The sequence below is a fragment of the Solenopsis invicta genome, chromosome 10 (genome assembly GCF_016802725.1).
Source record: "Solenopsis invicta isolate M01_SB chromosome 10, UNIL_Sinv_3.0, whole genome shotgun sequence".
Lineage (NCBI taxonomy): Eukaryota > Metazoa > Arthropoda > Insecta > Hymenoptera > Formicidae > Solenopsis > Solenopsis invicta.
The window spans coordinates 1,247,093-1,267,737 of NC_052673.1; the positions used below are offsets into that span (position 1 = coordinate 1,247,093).

Here is a 20,645-nt window from a genome sequence, read left to right on the forward strand (position 1 = left end):
TTACATTATTTAAAACATATATAAAAAAGCAATTTTTATGCATTTTCTGTGAAAATATGACATTTTTTTAATTGGTAGAGATTAAATATGTATGACTTGATGATCAAAAGGTTCTTCTCGATATATTACTTTTGATTCTTACACGTAAAGAAAATTTTATTATATCTGAAAATTTCATTAAATACAGATCAGAAAATAATTTTACGGTGAACTATCAAAATAATTATATAAAACAAGGATAATGATACTGTTGCAAAGAGTTTCGACATTCTATCAATCAGTTCAAACGTTCAATATAAGACCTCCCACAAAATTAATGGAAATTGGTTACGGTGGAATAAACTAATTTTTTGGAATGTTGAAGATGTTGGCACCGTGAAGAAAAGTCTCCATAGGCACAACTTCAAAATATGGTTAGTTCTTGAGATAGAACTTGTCAAAATTAATCAATTTTCATCATTTTATGGAAGAAAATATAATACATACGTTTGCAAATATTTATATATCTGTTGTGTGCATACGTATGCGCGCGCGCATGTTGTGTGTGTGTGTGTGTGTGTGTGTGTGTGCGCGTGTGTGCGTGTGTGCGTGTGTGCGTGCGTGCGTGCGTGTGCGTGTGTGTGTGCGCGCGCGCGCGCGCGTACAGTAACGTAGCATCTATTGTTCAATAGAAAGTCTGCGAACTCAAAAATTCTACCCTTTCTTAATATCCTCCAATCAACTTTACGTGTGTATTTTGCTTGAATAAATAGTTTTTTATTGTTACAGTGTTAGAGTGATTCTAAATAAGTGTGTTTAACACATTTTTTTATTCATAATCATAGCTTTAGCTGGAAACCATTCTTTGTCAAATCGTTGAGTAGTTAAAAAAATTGAATTTGTGAACGAAAGAATTGAAATCATTCCCTGTTATGTTTGTAATGTACAGTTTTGTCCAGGTCAGATATCGCGACTTGATGATGAAAATAATTTTCTTAAACAGGACATTGCTTTTGCACGACGGAAAGACGCCGGCAAACTACCAGTTCCTCCATAAAATGATAAAAATAAGATAGACTAGTTTTGACAATAGACTAGTTATATCTAAAAAACTAACAATATTTTGAAGTTATGTCTTTTGTTTAGGTTGTCAATATCTTCAACATATTGAAAATTTAGCCAATTCCACCGAAAGTCAATTACCATTAGTTTTGTAAAGAGTCCTTTTTTAATGGGTCAATATAATTATTTTCAGATCTGTATTTCAGCAAAATTGTTCTTTTCATGTAATCTTTTAAATTTTTAAATTATGAATAAGATAAGGATGGATTCAAATTAATTTGAAAACAAGCTTATATCACGGAAAGATTGGCCGCTTGTGTACCGCGTATAGTATAATATCTCGCCAATAACAACGCGCTGCACCGCGACGCGCCGGGACGCTGGCCGTCGCTTTTAACGTTCACCCCTTGGCACTCTATGGATTTTCCATTAGTTCCAACCTGGGCAGTCGGTTACCTGAAAAACGCTACGCCTACTCGGGCTGCTAGTCAAAGGTAATTTTTCATGATAGATCACGCTCGGCGTGTCGCTCACAACGGCGAAAGGTAAACCTGATGCGCAGCAGAAGATCAAACGTGCCAACAACGTCGTCGGCCCTCGTTGCTCTTACCGTTGCACCCGTCCGACAGGCGACTATCGATCGTTGTCGCCATCTCGCCTACCATTCTCTAATCGACCATGTCTAAGTTGAAATTTTGTAGAGCTTTTACGATGCGATTCGCAAGCGGTCAACATTTAGTACTCTTGCCCTTTCGACGCAATCGCGTTCCGAGATTCTCGAATATGATCTTGTTCTCATAGATCATCTTCCGTTTTTTTTTTAAACTGATGATTTCTCAAAGAGAAGGTATTATGGCCAATGTAGATACTATGGTTAACTTTACCGTCTCCATTATTAAGTGATCAATTGCTAGTAGTTACTTATAGAATCATTTGTTTAGTAGTCTGCCGTTATGTAGTGGTGGCAGTGGCGCTAATATGCTAATACAAAATAGTCGACAATTGTTATAAGGAATATTTACTTTTGAGTGTTTCAAAACTGTCCCAGCTTTCTTGTAAATCGCAATTTATTTTAATTTATTCAAGCTTTAGAATGTTTGAGTATTTTTGAATTCGAATGGACTCAAATGGATCAAAATATGAATTGCGCTATTTATCATTTTGAATTCAGATGGATTTATGTCTCTATTATATTATACTATTTTTAGATTCAAATGAATTGAAATACAAAATGACCTATTCATCATGTTGAATTCATATATTTTTGGATTCAAATGGATTCAAAAAATTTGAAGAATTCGAAAATATCAAAATAAATTTATTTCTATTCATTGCTATTCATTTTCATTTGCTAGATTCTCAATATAAATTTTAACATTTAATTACAATATTTCCTCATTATTTTTAAACTTGAGCGTATTATCACACGAATGTACGTAAACTCCAGTGTATTTATTTAATTTTTTATTTGACTATAAGCATTTTGAGTTATGTGAAATTATTTAACAGCATAGCATTTTGTTAATATGATTATCTAAGCGTGATCGTAGTATGGCTACTATCGAGATTTTCATATCAAAATACTTCTTCGATAAATTAACTGCCACTTTAAAGGACTGTATTCAGAAATATTAAAGATATTATTTTATCTTTGTTGTTTACCGAATGTTAAACAAGGATAAAATATATTCGGGTGCACCTGATAATCATATTCAAGCAGAGCAACAAGTCATAATAATGTCAAAATGAAAGTGAATAGTGATAGATCAAAAAGACTTTTGAAAATTATTTTGCAATTATTTTGACATCATTTTGATATTGCGATGATTTTTTGTTCTGCTTGGGATAAATTTATTATGTCGACAGTATATAGCAATTAGTTTATGCGCAAATGAGTAATATTTTGTCTTTTTTACAATTAAAAGTCTAAAAATTGGTTTCGTAAAAACTGTCCTTTTGGCAATGTGATCTATCTTCTGATTGACCGTAAGTCAGCATTTACATCTATCTATGTTAAAACTCTATCTTCAAACTTCGCTGTTATATTATACAAGGTGCGTTCCAACATAAACGGAACTTTTTAAATAGCATATTTTCTGGTGGCGACACCTATTAGTGAATAGATGCGTTAGAGGGGTACATCTTTCCCGAGCATTCCAGTCCAACCTTCATGACAATTGGTTCACTGGAAAGTGACAGTATGTGACGTAAAGTGACAGTATGTTTGTATCATCGGTCGAAATATGAGCTTCGAATAAAGAGTCAATATTAAGTTTTGCTTTAAACTTGGTAAAACTTTTACCGAAACGTTTGCATCGATGCAACAAGTTTATGGTAATGATTGTTTATCCCCTAGCAGAGTTTATGAGTGATATACGCGATTCAAAAACGATTGTGAGGACATAAATGACCATCATGTTGGTCCACCAAAAACCGTGATCTCACAAGAATCCATTCAAATTGTGCGTGAATTCATCAAAAATCATCCAAAATCATCATTGAAATTCATAGAAAATGAATTGGAAATCTCCAAAACATCATTATCGCATTTTGACCGAAGATTGGGGCTACCAAAAGGTGTGCGAAAGATTTGTTCCGCACAAGTTAACTGATGACCAATGTTATTTGGTTAAAAATTGCATTTTTACCATCGACCACTCCCCGTATTCGCCTGATTTGGCCCCATGCACCTTTTACTTTTTTGGAAAAATGCAATTTGCCAATGAAAGTAAAACATTTTAAGGACATAAAAGCCATCTAAAAGGCTTATACCGGCGTTCTGAAGGACTTCCGGACCGACGAGCTAAAACACACATTCGACAACTTTTCGGATCGTGCCAAATGCTATATCGAGTCTGAAAAAAACTATTTAAAAAAAAATAAACCAATTTTGCCAAAAGAATTGTTTGTTATTTTTATTTGTAAAAAGTTTCGTTTATGCTGAATCGCACCTTGTAGCTCTTTTTAATAATTTATTTTTAAGAAATATACAATTTTGTACAAAATACTGTTTTCAAACAAAATAAATTTTTAAATCTTATTTTAGGTATGCTATATTACAACCCTTGTTTCTCGTTGACCCATTATGCATTTTTATAAATCATGTCCTAAGTAATAAATATTTCATACCTTTGAGTCTAGAATCTTAAACAATACTTTGGTAGCACTTGTCATTAAGTTTCACCTATAAAATATTGATTATTATTAAAGTTATTGAATATTGTGTAAATGGCCTGCTATAATACTATTTTTTCTTCTGTTTAACAATTTATCTAAAAAATGCAATGATAGATATGTAATAAATAAATTAGTTAAGAAATGAATTAATAACGAGAATAACAAAAAGTAAAGCAATAAAGTATTACTTACCCAAAAACGCCTACGGCAACGGCAGCTTCTCGCAACGCTCGTTCTTGGTCCATCTCTACGAGTGCTTCCGGTCTGATGGTGGCAGTGTTCCTTGGCTGACGTTCATTCTGAACAGCTGCAATTTGTTATTTTGTTGTGTTTATAAATATATACATATTGTATATATATATATATATAAACATATATTTTGCACCCCACCCAACCCCTCTTTCTCCCTGTCACCGCAAAAAAATGATAAAAATCAAATTTGTTAAAATTTTCTATTATATCGGAATTATGTTCTAAATTTTAAATACCACGGGCTTTAATGGAAAAAATTAATACAAGTTAAATTATAAAAAAAAGGCAAAAAAGAAAAAAATAAATTAAAAGCGATAGTTTTTAACCCTTGAACACACCGATCTCGTAAAATACGTAAACACATTTTCCGGTCCGAGAGACTTTTTCAACTTTGAGAAGCTATAACTTTGGTGCCAATCAATATTTTTCAATAATCTTTTTCTTCAAATAGAAATGTGACTGCACAATCAACATTGCCAAAAAATTATTTATTGTGAAAGAAAAAATCATTAAGCAAAAATAAAAAATTGTTAAAAAATCCACTTTTTTTTTAAATCATATCTTCGCAACAAAAAAATTTAAGGACTAAATACGGCGTTTTAAACAATCATACTTTCAAAAAACGTTGTAGCATTGTCTTTCCTTTTAAAAATTATGTAACAAAGAGAATGTGAGGTATCTTTGGGTGCCTAAAAATACACTTTTCTTAAAAAAATCATACTTTTGCAATAAAAAACTTTTTAAGACTTCATAATGCGTCGTTTTAAGGCTGTAAAGTCATACCCTCAAAAAAATTATGTCATTGTTATTCCTATTAATAAGTATAATTATGTAACAAGGTGAATATGAGGTATTTTTTATTAACTCAAGGTGTCTAAAGAATGTTTCATGTTATCTTTTGGATCCTGCGCAGAAGCCCCTTTTTCCGCAGCACTGTATAGTATTCTAACTTTAGACAGAATATATGCAAGCAACATATGCAAACGGATCTGTTTGAACGTGTTTCGTCTGATTTTTTTTTTCTTATACGATTACTCGCAAAATAATTTTACTCACACACAATAGTAGTCCCACAGATTCCAACAAAACTTTGCTTCTGTGCCTTTCGAATTCTAGTTGACTAATAAAGTTGATCATCCATATCAATCTAAAGGAAAGATTTCACACTTTTTTGGTTTCCTTTCTTTGTTTCGAACCTCCTATCTCATTTCGTCTTCACACAGCAAGCATTCAAAACTTCACATGGGGTCTCTCTGAGAGCTCCACTTATGTATTTAGGAATTAAGAATCTAACCTAACACTACAAAATTACTCTACATTACTTCTGGAAAAATTAAAACAAGCATTTGTGAATAACTTTAAGTTATTTAACTTATGTTCGCTGTTACGTACTGCTATCGTATATAATTTTAAGATATATACGCAAACTTCTTTTCTGAACAATTTAGATTTCAGATACCAAGAATAATTTTAGATATTCAATTTTAGATATTCAATTTAAATTTTAAATATCCCTAAAAAATAGAATTCTATTGTTTTGAATCCGATTTCTGAACCTGAACTCTATCGTTTTCTATCGATTTTTTTTTTATCAGGGATTAGAATCCACCTATACCCATCGTAATGACTATTATAAGCTCTTTACGACACTCGTCGTATTAGCAGTCGTAAGCTCATCGTACGAGTTGACTCTTTCCTTTTTTCCTATTCTGACAAGAGAAGTAAAGGATTTTAATTGGTAAATTCTTTTATAAGTTATGCACTATATATTTGGCAAAAGTCTATATTCCTGGTATACGATTACGTTACTTGTCTATCATTTCGAAAAAAAATATAACGAAAAAGATTAAATGGAATCCACGAATATTGTAAGACTGATGGGCCAAACCCATTATCTTCAATGACGTTTTCTTCGAGTTTTTATTAATAAAAATTAAAAAGTATTAATACTACAGCATACGCAATAATTAATTTATCGTTTTTTTATAATGCAAACTGTATACAATGGGCAACCAAAAAGTTTGCGATACTTTCTTTTTATGGGTTTTAAACCTTAGCCTTACTCACAAAGCGGATGAACATAATAGATCTATAAGTAATAATCAATCACTTGATAAGCAGACCGTATCCTTAAACCCATCAAATGAAAAATGCCATAACCTTTCTGTTGCCGACTTTACAACGATACATCCTTACTTGGCCTAACATTTTTTATTACGTTACTGATTCGTATTGTAATTTTGTAGACAGATAATGTTTACGACGGCTTCTTTTCTTACAACCTTGTTCGCATTATGTATTATGATAGATGTAGATTAGTCTTTACTTTCCTTGCGAGAGTCTGATATACTTGAGTATATACAAGATCTCCAGTAATTGCACCATCTCCAAACATCTCGCCACGTTTCTAGCAATTATAAACGTATGTAAACGTCTATTGTCAAATTGCGCAACACGCGCTAATTTACGCATCTATATTAATTTTTCATTAATTATTTTGTGACATTCAAAACGGTAAAGAACTTTTTTTATTCAGTTTAATGCATTCTGCTTGCCCATGAGAGGTAATGCGATTATTGCTGGAAACTCTGTAATATAAGAAAACCAGATGCAGATTCGATAATTTCACAGTATTGAAATATTTATTACTTAGAACGTAATTTATGAAAAGACGCACTGCATAATTGATAGAAGAGGAAAAGTGGTGAGAACAGTGACGGTTCGCCCAAAAATAAATTTAAAGGTTGGTATTATTTAAAAAACGTTGAGTATTTTTGTACAAAATTAAATATTTTTAATTTTCCGTTGTTTAGAATTTTCATCATTTAGAATTTTCCTGCGTTCAGAAACATTAGAAATATCGTAAAGGATATCATTTTATTCTTATTTAACATTAAACAACAAATGATATTTCTAACGTTTCTAAACTTTAGAATGACGATCGATTTATCAAAATACGTATATTTTGTTTAAAAAGTTATATTAACAAATTATTGTTTAACTTCGCATAACTCGAAATATTTAGCTGAATAAGAAGTTAAGTTACAAAAAAAACATTTATACACACATTCGTGTAATAATATACTAATTAAAAAAATGAGAAAGTTTGTATAATTAAGTGCTCGAATATACCTTGAAAAAGTTTTTAAGTGCTCAAAAATAAAAATGACTTATAACAATTGTCAGCTATTATATGTATATTGGCATATTAGCGCCACTAAAAAAACCGCGGGCTATTAAATGAATAATTCCATAAGCAATTGCTAGAATTCATCACCTAATGACAGAGATAAAAGGGGTAGCCATAATATCCAGAGTACCTTTTTCTCCTTTATATATATATATATATATATATATATATATATATATATATATATATATATATATATATATTTATATATTTATATTTGTTTAAGTACAAAAAGTATAAAATACAAATAAATAATAGTGCATACCTATGTAAAAATTTTGTTATTAAATTGTGTATAATTTGTTTTTGATTTTTAAATATATAATTCTCGTCAATTGTTTTCATTATTTTCATTATATAATTTTTATTTTTAATAATTTTTATTATAAACAAAACGATCCACTTTCAAGGATCCACAATTGGGTTTTAAAATTAGATGTGGATTTATTGTAATTTCGTTATTTTACATTGAGTATGCAAATGCAAATAATTTTTACTATTGTTATAGGATATAATAAAACTTCTAAAATGGATTTTGAAAACATTTTGAAAACTGATCCGCTAACCAAGTCCCAATTGTGAGTCATTTATTTTATTTCATTCAATAAAAATTAAAAACATATTAAAATAGTAATAAAATAATAAAATAAAGTTATTTGTACAATATTCTTTATGATTATTTATAACAATACATTATATTTTTTAATGTTTGTTCAATATTATTCTGAATAAAAATATGAGAAATTATATTTTAAGAATTTATATTTTAAGAGTGATCTGTATCTAGTATCCTTATTCCATACATATACGTGTGATGATGCTAAAGGATATAAAAGCATAGGGTAAAGTTGCCTATTACGAGATACCTTTTTTAAAAAGCTTATATTTAATTTAATTTATACCATTAAATCCTGTTTTCATAACCAAATTATAGTAAATATATTTAAGTTTCATCGCCAAAAATTAGCAATCGATAATAGTTATAGTTTGTACATGAAAGTTTTTGTGAAAATTGCCGATTTTGCTAATTCAAAAAAAGGATTCCTAATATGAGATACAAAGGTTTTTTTATATGAAATTGGTCTTATTGACTTGGATATTACTAGGTTCAAATTAAGCTCTAGATTCAAAATCTAGTTGATCAAACGAATAGCTCTTTCGATACTCAAAAACTTTGGTAGGTAATATTTTTCTCCAAAATCAATTCTATTAGAGATATTTTAAAGTCTCAGTGCTAATGCAGAAAGCCATAACCTTCAAGCCTCATAATTTAAAAGTCCTCAATAAAAAACTTTGTTATAGCATTTTGGAAAGCTCTCGAAGTCAGAATATACAATAATAAATAGGAATTTTTAGTGTCTCATATTACGCGTTCTACGCTTTGCGGTTTCACCAAATCTAATATTTATAATTAAGCAAATCATCACATTCCGTATTTTTCTATTAACACTGCTTTATCACTGAATGTAGAATTTATTATCAAATATTTGTTATCAAATATTTGTTTATTTTATAATAAACAAGGTTTAAAGACTCATCTCAATAAAACTTGACAGCATCTAATTTCAAAAGAATTTTATTTTCAACGACTGCATGCATGATCTAATAATGAATTTTTTATTAAATAGATTTCACTCCAAGAGTAATAAATTTATGATGGTATCAACCATATGCGTTTATTAATGTAGCAGAAACCTCGCTACCTCATATTAAGAACGCATTCCATAATAGGCAACTTTACCCTATACTGATTTGACAGTTAACTATTAAAAATTAAGACTGCTGTATGTAAACTATAAAATTCTTTCCTTCTAAATTAGTGGAAAAAATGCATTTTAATTTTTGACATTCGTAATGCGGTGTCATCCAGGATAAATGAGTATAGCAACGCAATTATAAATTCGATGTTTATAAGTGATGATTGGTATTTTTGTATATACAACGATCGAAAGTTTCATCTTACATTCAATGAATCTCGATGAATCGAATTGTTAATGATTGTTACTAGTTTTAGCGATGTGTTACAATGCGTTTTTTCCCCATATCAATTATATATTAAATAACGTAATTGCAATATGTATATATTTTGCGTCATTTTTACACAAACGTTATTTTTACAAATATTATATTTTTTAAAATCTTTCTTACAAATTTATATAATATGAAATTATGATGCTGTTAAGTTCGCACAATTTTTAATGCATTGTGTTTTCAATATAAGTGCCGTTATGCATTATTTGAAACTAGAGTGGCATTAATAAAATTCATATTTTGTTTAAAACTGAATTATTTTTCCGATTATATCAATAACGAGTGAAATCAGAGACCGATGAAACTCTTAAGAATTATCGATTCACATTTACTTTACTTGATCACATTTTTTTTAAATCTTTTTTGGTCATTTTTCGGAAAAGAATGGCGACCTCTAGTGAGAATATACTATAAACGGTGATGCGCGTTGGCAAACAATAGGAGCATTGTGCCGCTCGTTGAATTCGCGGATGATTGAAATATTATTGAAATATTAGTCGAGCGGACGCAGGGCGGGGAGCAACAGGAGTTTGCGGTTGTCTGCCGCCCTCTCGTCAAATTCACGTAACGCCACGTTATATCACGCTGGCGGTCTGTATCTGACACGCGTGAATTCAACAGGGCACGCAGCAAGCCAGCGATGCTTATTGTTTGCAGTACGTAACGCAGTGTACGACCACCCGAGGGTTTCATTTACCAGCCATCCATATGAGAAAACGAAAAAGTTTTTGATAACATTGGTGTTGATAATGATTACTATGTTTTTTCCTACGATAAATGTAATTGTTTGTGTATAAATTTTACGACATAAAAATATCAATATACAGAAAGAATTTTTTTTAAATTTATCTCCTCAAAATTGTAGTAATTGTGAATATCAAAAAATTTTACTATAATTTTAGTAAAATTATTAGAAAAAACGAGATATTATAACTGCTGTAGACATTACGATTACCCGTATTATCTCCGTTATTAGATAATAAATAAAATTATTGTTTATGAAATTACTTGTTTAGTAGCCTGCTGTTACGTTGTGACGCTACTATGTTAATACACAACAACTGACAATTGTTATGACATTTTTACTTTTAAGCATTCCGTAACTTTTTCAAGGTATTTTAGCGCTTAATTACACATACCTCCTTGTTGTTTTTAAACTTGAGCGTATTATAACATGAATGTATGTTCTCAAGATTTTCTTGTTATTTAACTTTCGGCTATAAACATTTCGAGTTATGCAAAATTATTCAATAACTTAGCATTTTATAAGAGTTTTTAAGCGAAATTTTCATATCGAAATGATTCTTCGATAAATCGGTTGACACTTTAAAGGACTGCTATCCTTGTACTGTTCAATGTTAAACAAGGATAAAATGATATCTCTAATGTTTTTGAATGTACGAAAATTTTAAATTATAAAAATTCTGAATGATGGAAACTTAAAAATATACAATTTTGTAACAATTAACTATATTTTTTTTAACAAATCCAATTTTTAAAATTTATTTTTAACACAGCCGTACTATCACCTCTTTTTCTCATTGATCCATTATTCAATGTTATTAATTTTGATAAATTACGGGCTAAATAATTAATATTTTACAACTAGAAATTATTAAACGATACTTTGATGGTATTATAGTAATTGTTAAATTTTAATATAATAAATTGATTATTAACAAAGTTGTTAAAAAAATATAAATTAGTTGTCATAATACACTTTCTTCTGCATCAAATAAATGTTTTTAAATGTTTTTAAAACATTTCTGTGATTTTTACCAATATCGTAAATGATTGAAAGAGGTAAATTCTGAGAACAAGGCGCAAGCAATGTGTATGGCCCCAGTGATCTTTTCGGTAATACCGGTCATACCAGCACATTTTTAATATAAGGGCAATAATCCGAAGGTCGTGAAGAATCCCTTGTGTAGATACGCAATATAATGCCCGCAATTCCTTCGTATTTTACATATAAAAAGTATATATATAAAAACACTTATTAGTTTTTACTTCTTCGTTAAAAAAAATCTAAATCTCGTTCATGTCACCCTAAATAATAAAAAAAAAAAAAAAAAAAAAAAAATGTTACGTACATGGACGGGATACCTTATACAGCGTTTCGTTTTTCCAACGAATCCCGTAAATAACTTACAGAAATAAACGATTGGGATTGCAAGGGTTAACGCAAAAGAGCTGTCGTTTTTATTCATGAGCCAATCAAGCGCATTTGCAAGCTCACGCTCGTGTGGCTCGCTGTGGCGCGACGACGCGGCGACGCTCGCTCTCTTCGTCGCCGCCGTAAACACTGCGGTCGTTAGCGACGGTCGCGTGGCCCTCAACGAATCCCGAAGGGTTAATTGGAAGAAATAAACGTATGCACAACGTGCGGCCGACCGCCCGACGCGCGCGTGGAGACTCGTCCGCGACCCTTCAGCCGCCTTTCTGCGACCCCCGTTTGCGCCTTCGCCGGCGGAGATAACCAGGAAGGACGAAGGACGAGTCGAAATGACGTCGGCAAAAGGGTGCTCTCCCGCGGTGCAGTGACGATGCAAATGAGAGAAATAATCTGCACGGGGGCGTTCGCGCATCCTGGTGCGAGAATTCGCGCGGAAAGTGTTACGAGAAATAATGATGGAATCATACTTGTGGGTATGAGCGAGAACATTACGTTTAATAATTTGTATGTTTTTAATAACCGACCTCCATAATTCGAATGTGATCTGATTGCAAATATCGAACTGTAATACTTTTTTTTTATATAATCTTTCTACATTTTATTTAAGATTTATATTGAAGCAATTGTTTTCTTATATTAATTTATTATATGATTATTGAGAACAAATTTAAAAGAGTAATAGTAGTGGACTTTTTAGAAGTGTTCTTACAAAATGCGAGTGGAGGATTTATTGTTCACTTATGTTAAGAGATTAAACAAAAATAACAGTAAAATCTTATGCATAACAATGACCAAAAAAATTATCATATCAGTTAAAAGAAGGAAGAAGAAATCGAGGGAAGGGGATAGAAAAGCGGGTAGCTTGTTGCAACGAGGTGCATGCAAATTAAATGGAAACAAAGCGTACGCAGCGTTTATCTTTTCTGGTACGAGACCGCCGTGAGGACGATGAGAGCGGAAAGGAGAAAGGGAGAGAAGAAATAGGAGGCCCGACGGAGCAAGAGGACCCTATTAAGCCGCCCAGCAGGCCGCACGCCGGAGGTAAAGCGAGCCGACACGCTTTTTATTATTACGAAATTACTGCGCGTTGTCGGTCCGTTGTTAAAAGGGAAGCTGGGAAAAATTGCGCCAGCTTGGCGGCAATGAGTGCCCTAATCGCGCGTCCATTAAAGCACGGCGGACGCCACGAGTCTCCTTTTCGAGGCTCGTGACACACGAGAGCTTGTCTTTTACGTGCGCGTTAATACGGCTTGTCGCAAAAAAAAATTATTCTAGTCACCTTTCCCATAAATCTGAGGAGCAAAGATTTACAAAGAAGTGTAAAAATTTCACTGTTAAACACTTGTATAATCTGCGATTTCAGTTTTCGATATATTTCATACCTCATTGTGCTTTTCATCGATATGTTGTTCGTATATCTTGTTGTTCTTCTTGTTTCTCTAATTGTTAACATCTCATTTTTATGTTTACAAATTATTGACAAGCTTCATTAATCACTTGTTGCGTTTTTTGTTAAATAATATTACATTAGACAAAGAGTCTAAGGAGTTTAAGTACTCCAGCTTAAAAAAGTGTAAAGGAGTTACTTGACTTTTTTTTCACACGTTGACTAACTCAGGTTGTGTAAGATGCCACTTTTTTTATAAATTCCACATTTATGCGTAAATCGTATTAATGATATGTTGGTTTAATCAATTACGTCACATGTATCATATAATATTAATAATTAAGTATTCCCTTTTATTTAAAAACATTTTGAATTTATTAAAATAAGTTGGAAAAGTAATGTCTTTATCTTATTTAGTATTCATATGAATCCCTTGTATACTTTATTTCACAAATATGTAATTAATGATTTTAAAATTTAGTACGAAGAAATTTTTTATAATCTTTTAAATCTGATTACCAGTTGCACGTATTCGGTGAAAAGATTTCCAATATTATTCTTTTTAATCGTAATAAAGTAAGATATCACTTTTTTGTTGAGGTAAAATGCCATTTGTGTCGTCTTATCCTTTAATCTTATCTTATTTAATATTAAATAAATGTTTTTAAAATATTATCTAAAATATATTTTAAATGTTTAAAAAACATTTTAATAATATTGTTCCAAATATTTTATAAATGTTATTTTGATATGTCTATTGAGATAAGTTTAATGTATCTGTAATAGTTTAAAAATATTTTATTTTATGTTTCATTTAATGTTAAAATAACAGTCTCTCTTCACTTCGCGTGTTACTTGGCGTTAGACGCGACCACGCCTCTTGATAAGAATTTCGTATCATATTTTTTTATTACTTTAAAATATATATCATAAAATTAAAATAATATTGAAAAATAACACTTTGCAGCTTTATGAAATGACATTTTCTAATTATGATTTATTTATAATAGTGACCAAAAAGCAGATAAATACTCACAAAGTTAATTGTAGGTTTTAAATACTGATAATGAATATTGCAACAAACTACACATTCTAAAACATTACATGTTCCCAATCTTTGCACACAATATTTTTAAAATGTTTTATAGTATTTACTTTTCATTTATTATATATTATACAACTTTATTGTAAAAATAATATTTATTTTATCACATAAACACTTTACATTAAATTTTTTTCTTTAAGATAATAATTAAAAAAAATATTTATCTAGCATTTATGTAATATTAATTTAACATTTATTTTACATTATTTATTTACAATAACGATTAAAGTAAACCTATAACAATTTTTATAGTGCATTTGATTATTGTATTATATTAATTTTCTCTTTCTGGTTGTATTTAAACGAATAATAGGAAAGTTATTCTAGATGCTATTCTGCCCATATAAGTATCTGTAAATAACTATAATTGTATACATGCATACATATTTAAAATGCTTTAATATATAGAGAAAAGACAGGAATGGTGAGATACCATGATATCTCGTATAATTCATGTTGAATTCTAAAAGCAGCCGTTAAAATTTTTTCGTTACAATTTATTTAGACATTGTAAGATAGTTAATAATCATTAGTGTGTCATTAGTACTGGCCATTTATTGCGTTTTTATAAAAGTTAAATTTCAGTTTTGCAAGTAGTCACAATTTTTACAAGTGTATATTCTTTACGTAATTTTGAGAAGTACGGTAGATATTAATTTTTTAACTTTAATTTAGCATAAAAGCTGTGAATAGTATAAAGTTATATTGTGAGAGAGTCGTAAGAAAATCATTAGCCATTTGCATACAAGCGTAAAATCATTTTGCGACTTTACAGCCTTGTTTTCAATCTTAGACGTTGTATAATGCTTATTAGCAGCAAAGAAATTATTTTAAAAACTTATTTTTTTTAATATAATATATTTTATAAAATGTTCAAAATTTTACGAATTACATATTCTAAAACGTTACATGTTATTAAATTTCTATCGCGTTGAAAGTCTTTTTGTATTTTATACAAAAAAGAAAAAAATATTTTTTTTTTAAGAAAAGTGCTTTTATTTTAATCATCAATATAATATCTGTTTTGTCTAATGGCTTCCTATCATCAATCTACAAATTTGATAAGTCTTTGTAGAAAGCTGTAGTCTTGAAATTAAAAAAAAAAAAAACGATCCAATTCACTTTGGACTTTGGATGTGCAAGAAGTTTCCAATTAAGTTCTTCTATTTTTCTCAACGTGGGCGTGGGTGCGCTCACATGAGAGCTAGCGTTGTTCTGATAGAAGACGATACTTTTACGATTGACAAGGTAGGGCTGGAGCTCCTTGAATTTAGTCTGAATTCTTTCTAACTGCTAATAGTAAAGGTCCGTATTGGTCGTTTAGTTTCTTGGTAGGAGCATAGTGGACAATTTCGCGGATATCTCATCACACATTTAAAATAAATAAATTAATATAAATAGATTTGTCAGTAAAAAGCAAGAAATAAACTTAAATACGAGTTAGGCGCGGTAAACGGTGCGGAAAAAATAACGCAAGACAAAGTTAGATTATTACATATAGATATATTATACGTTTCAGCTCATCCTTCGAACTATCTTCAACATATATTAGAATGAAATGGATGGCATAGATTGGTAGTAGTTGGTATTTGTGTGTAAATCAATGTTCAGCCGGTAAGATTGACAATTTTAACATCCTCTTATAAATGTTATTTTTCTATGAGTATACTATGTATATTTTTTGTATAGGTCATATGTTAGAATGCCGTTTATATTCGTTTATATTTTGTATTGCGATTAAATTATTTTAAAGTTCTGCACAATGGAGGAATATCAGTTGTTGGGAATAGGAATTGGAGTTTCAAAATCAGTTTTTTCAATAAATACTATAGATAAATGATAAGTTATGTTGCGTTTCGTATAACACATTTATGTTTTATTTCTTATTAATATCTATTGTACGTTACATTCAATATTAATTGAGGGTGATTCTAAAATTCTAATTCTTATTTCTAATATCTACTATTTCTCCATTGTGTATTGGACCTAAGCTGTCTTTCACATAAAACTTGAAGTTAATTTAGAAAATTATTTTTAAAAAAATGTCAAAAATAATCAAAACAATTTATAAAAAAGAAATGCTTATTAGGGTATCTGTTACCGCAATTTCTCTTAAACAAGTATTTCTAAGATAGGTTAGAGACAAAAATTTTAATACAGAAATGTCAAGGCTTTAATATTTTTTTAAATTATAGGCCATTAAAATGATCTGATTGTATAACAGATACAGCACAGATATTATGCAATATTTATGTATTATAGTTTTAAAATCTCAGAAAAGCATCGGTTTTGTCAATTTTTTGCGGTTTTTTTGCAGTTTTTTTCCAACAGTAAAGAAGTTCACATGTTTTCATATAACATTTGCTTCTTTTCGTAAAGAAAATGGTTGCGTACATTTAACTGAAATTAAATAAATGAAGTTAATGTGTCACATCCCAAACGATACAAAAGTCTGAAAGATATTATAAAGATGCCCAGAAGGTGTTTAATGAATATCTTTATGCCTTCTGGACTTTTGTGCTGTCAGAGATGTTAAGCAGTTATCTTCAAAAAATTACAATAAATACATTATGAATAAATATATAATATAATGTTAATAAAATACATAATCTTTTACATAGCAAAACAACGAAAATTTTCATAAAAATTTGAATTTCTTGAAAAAAATCGAAATTTTTCAAAATTTTTTTAGCTACTTAAAAAGAGTGATTTTCTTTAAATTATAAATATTTATTATTTATGAAGAGCAAGCAAGTTTTACAATTTTTTCTTTTAAAATTTATACTACTAGTTTTGTGTAATATATAAATGGCTTACTTCTCATAAATAATTTTACGTAATATTTTATGAAATTGTTATTATCTACAAAACATTCATTCAAATTGTAAAAGAATTTTATCACTAATGCACACATAATGTTATTTCAATCTTGTTATTTTAAAAGAGGCCCTTTCTTTACTTGTGTCAAAATGAAGAATAGATCATACTTGAGGGAAAAGTCATTACAATTGGTACACCTAATTCGCTTATAATTTAAAAAATATTGTAACCTCAACATTTATTAGAACATTTTCGTCTCTAAGTTAACTAAGAAATTCGTTTCTAAAAGAAAATGCAAAAGTGGTAGAACACCTTGTATATTAATCATGTATAAACTCATTCTTAAAATTTGTTCACGTTTTTATATTTAAAAAACTAAGAAATCTCTTAAATTTTAATTTCTTTTGCCCTCTCTCTCTCTCTCTCTCTCTTTCTCTCTCTCTTTTTCTTTAAAGATTTTCTTCAAAAAAAAAATTGGATTAATCGATCAGAATGACATGGCGGTATCGCCTCGCGTCGATCACCGTCATCAAGGTACTGGTATTCTATTGCTAGTTTCTGAGACATTGTCGCCGAGTGGAAGTTATGGATTCGGCGGATTATTTATTTCCATGGGTAATGCCGGAATCAATCAGCGGCGGGAAAGAAGAATTCGGGCAGACCCTTTATGTTCACGACATAAATAACTGGATAAAGGCGAAGCGAGGCTTGTACAGCGGAAGTCTGGCTGCTCCGAACAGCCTTCGATTCAACTCTTAATGCCTCTCGGCGAGACACGGACGCGCACCTGTCTCTCCATCTTCCTCTTGTTCTTCCCTTCCTGCGTTCTCGCTTCCCTCAGCGCCGTCCCGCTGATAACTTTCTTATTGCCGAACTCGATGTCGCAAGGGGAGATCCTTCCAATTGAATCGAATTGCGTCGCAACAACGCGTCGATTTTTATATGGGAAATGGCGTACATCTATTTGAAATTTATCATACAAAATGGCCTTAATGGTGGATTCTTAATCCCCACTTTTTTTTTTATTATATATTGTATAAAAGACTGCGGTTTTTTTTAATAAACTGTGGTATTGGTACTTTTTTTAAAAATACATTTTACATTTTATAAGATTTTATATTTTATTTATTGTAATTTAATGTAAAACTTCTTTGTTACTATATTTTATAATTATAAATTACAAATAAAATGAGTCATGTATTAGAAAGTTTGACTTATAATTTAGAAAATTTATTTTATGTGCTTTGTACTATTTTCGATTTGATTCGATTTTTCATTCCTGAATTTCTCTCTTTCACCCTTTATTTGTATAATTGTTTTCAAAAAATTTTTAAATTTTGTTGAAAAATCATATATTGTTACTTACCATCTTTATTCATTCCCATTTGCATACATTTTTTCAGACGACATGCTTGACACTGATTTCGATGTGCCTTGTCCACAACGCATCTTCCAGTACCAGCTTGACATCTGTATAAAAAAAGATATAATATTCATTTAATTCATTATAAATACATTATATGTCAATAAATTTCCTAACAAAGATTTTTTATATTTTTTCCTAATAGGATTTTGAATCCTTCTATCTTGCAGGTATATTAAGAACAAAATATTTGATACTTATGGCTATAATTAAATGTTAAAATAATTATAGTTGGGTGCTCTATTTGTAGTTATTACTTTTATATGTCAGTAACAACATACACTATGTTACATTAATAAAAAATGATTGCAAGGTTGGAAAGTAACGCGTTACTTGTAACGCCGTTATCATTTTCGTTACTTTTTTACGGTAACGAGAGTTACTTTTTTATGTCTGTAACGATAACGGTAACGAATTCAGCCGTTACTGTATCGTTACTTTAGCTAGCAGTACCTATGTTTGATAAATGTATGATGCGTCATTTTATGCTCGTTTTACATTCAGTGACCAACATGTGCTTTACAAAACTTTGCACATGATTAGTAGTTGCCAGGTTAAACTTATTTTTTCATACAGCGCGCCAGCGATACCAGTATGGGCACTATTTGCAGTCCGCGCGCAGCGTGGCGGGAATGGTTGGCAGCACTCGCCTCACTCTTCGACCTAGCTCGAATAGTCGAATTGAAGTGATTGGACGTAGCAATTGTTTATGGCCGAAATTCATAGTCGATTTTTATATTTAAGATCGTCTTAAGGGTAGAACCTAGTGTAAAATCTATTTTTTCACATTTACTACTTTTTTTGCTAAAATTGTTAGGAAAAATTGTCAAAAATATGTAAAAAAACATTAGAAAGTTACAAGAGACATTTTTTGTGTTAATTTCAAAGAAAGGTGAATCGGCTTCAGCGGCCGGAGGGCGTAGATAAACAACTTTAAACGTCTTTTTCTCAAAACGCTAAATTTTGCGCGCCGGCCTATGTAACTCAAAAACTACATGACCGATCATCTTCAAATTTTACATGCTCATTCTTCAACTATTTGGTCCCAGCATATACCTATCCGATCATTAATATTTTGTTTTAAACAATAATTGTTAACAATTGTTTAAAGTGTTGTTTTATGTTTATATCGCCGTTTCTGCAACTTTATGATTTTTTTAAATTATTTAGGTATATGCTGTGCGTTTTTATATAAACTAACGAAATTTTCTTGAAATTTTTGTTTTACATTAATTTTGTGACCTCGGCGTAAGCTGGCGCAAATTCAAGGAGCCAACTTCAAGCAGCTGCTGTGCCGCCATTTTGAAATTTTTCAACACCAACAAAATTGTTTTAATTATTTTAAATAGTGAATATTATCGTATACTTAATCTACATTCAATAAATTTTACCATATTTTGTTTAAAAAATTGAGAAGAAACGGTTGTTTACACTAGGTTGCCCCCTTAAATTTCATTAAAATTTTATTAAAAATATCATTTTATCCGTGTTTAACATTAAACAATAAGCACAAAATGATGTCTCTAATGTTTCTAAATACTGCTCTTTAAAATGACAATCGATTTATCGAAGAAATATTTCGATATAAAAATTTTGCTTAAAAAACTATATTAATAAAATTCCATGTTGTTTTAACTTTGTATAACTCGAAATGTATACGGCCGAATAAAAAATTAAATAACAAAAAAACACTCGATTGCATGTACCTTCATGTGAGAATACACTCAAGTTTAAGAATAATGAAGGAGTGTATGTAATTACATATTAAAAGTGTATCTTGAAAAAGTTTAAAAGTGCGCAAAAGTAAAAATGCCTTATAAAAATTATCATTCATGTTGTATTGGCATATTAGCATCACTAAAAAACGGCGAGGTACTAAACGAATAACTCCATAAGCAATTGTTAGAATACGTCACCTAATAACGGAAATAATAGGGGTAGCCATATTGCCGACAGCAGCCATAATACCCTCTTCTCCTCTATTTAATCCTAATTGAAGTTTGTTCCAAAATTTCCTTAACTATTAATATGCATAGGTTTATT

General features: G+C 30.3%; 1 protein-coding gene across 1 annotated transcript in view; it reads right to left on the reverse strand.

Annotated features, from left to right (window-relative positions):
- LOC105194954 (photoreceptor-specific nuclear receptor) overlaps nucleotides 1-20,645 on the reverse strand; it is a 79,173-nt gene that overhangs the window by 29,870 nt on the left and 28,658 nt on the right. The window contains exons 4-5 of the mRNA XM_026140534.2: nucleotides 18,546-18,649; nucleotides 4,411-4,525 (exon numbers count right to left, since the gene is read on the reverse strand). Coding sequence (XP_025996319.1) covers nucleotides 4,411-4,525; nucleotides 18,546-18,649 — 219 coding nt within the window. The remainder of the gene's footprint in view (nucleotides 1-4,410; nucleotides 4,526-18,545; nucleotides 18,650-20,645) is intronic.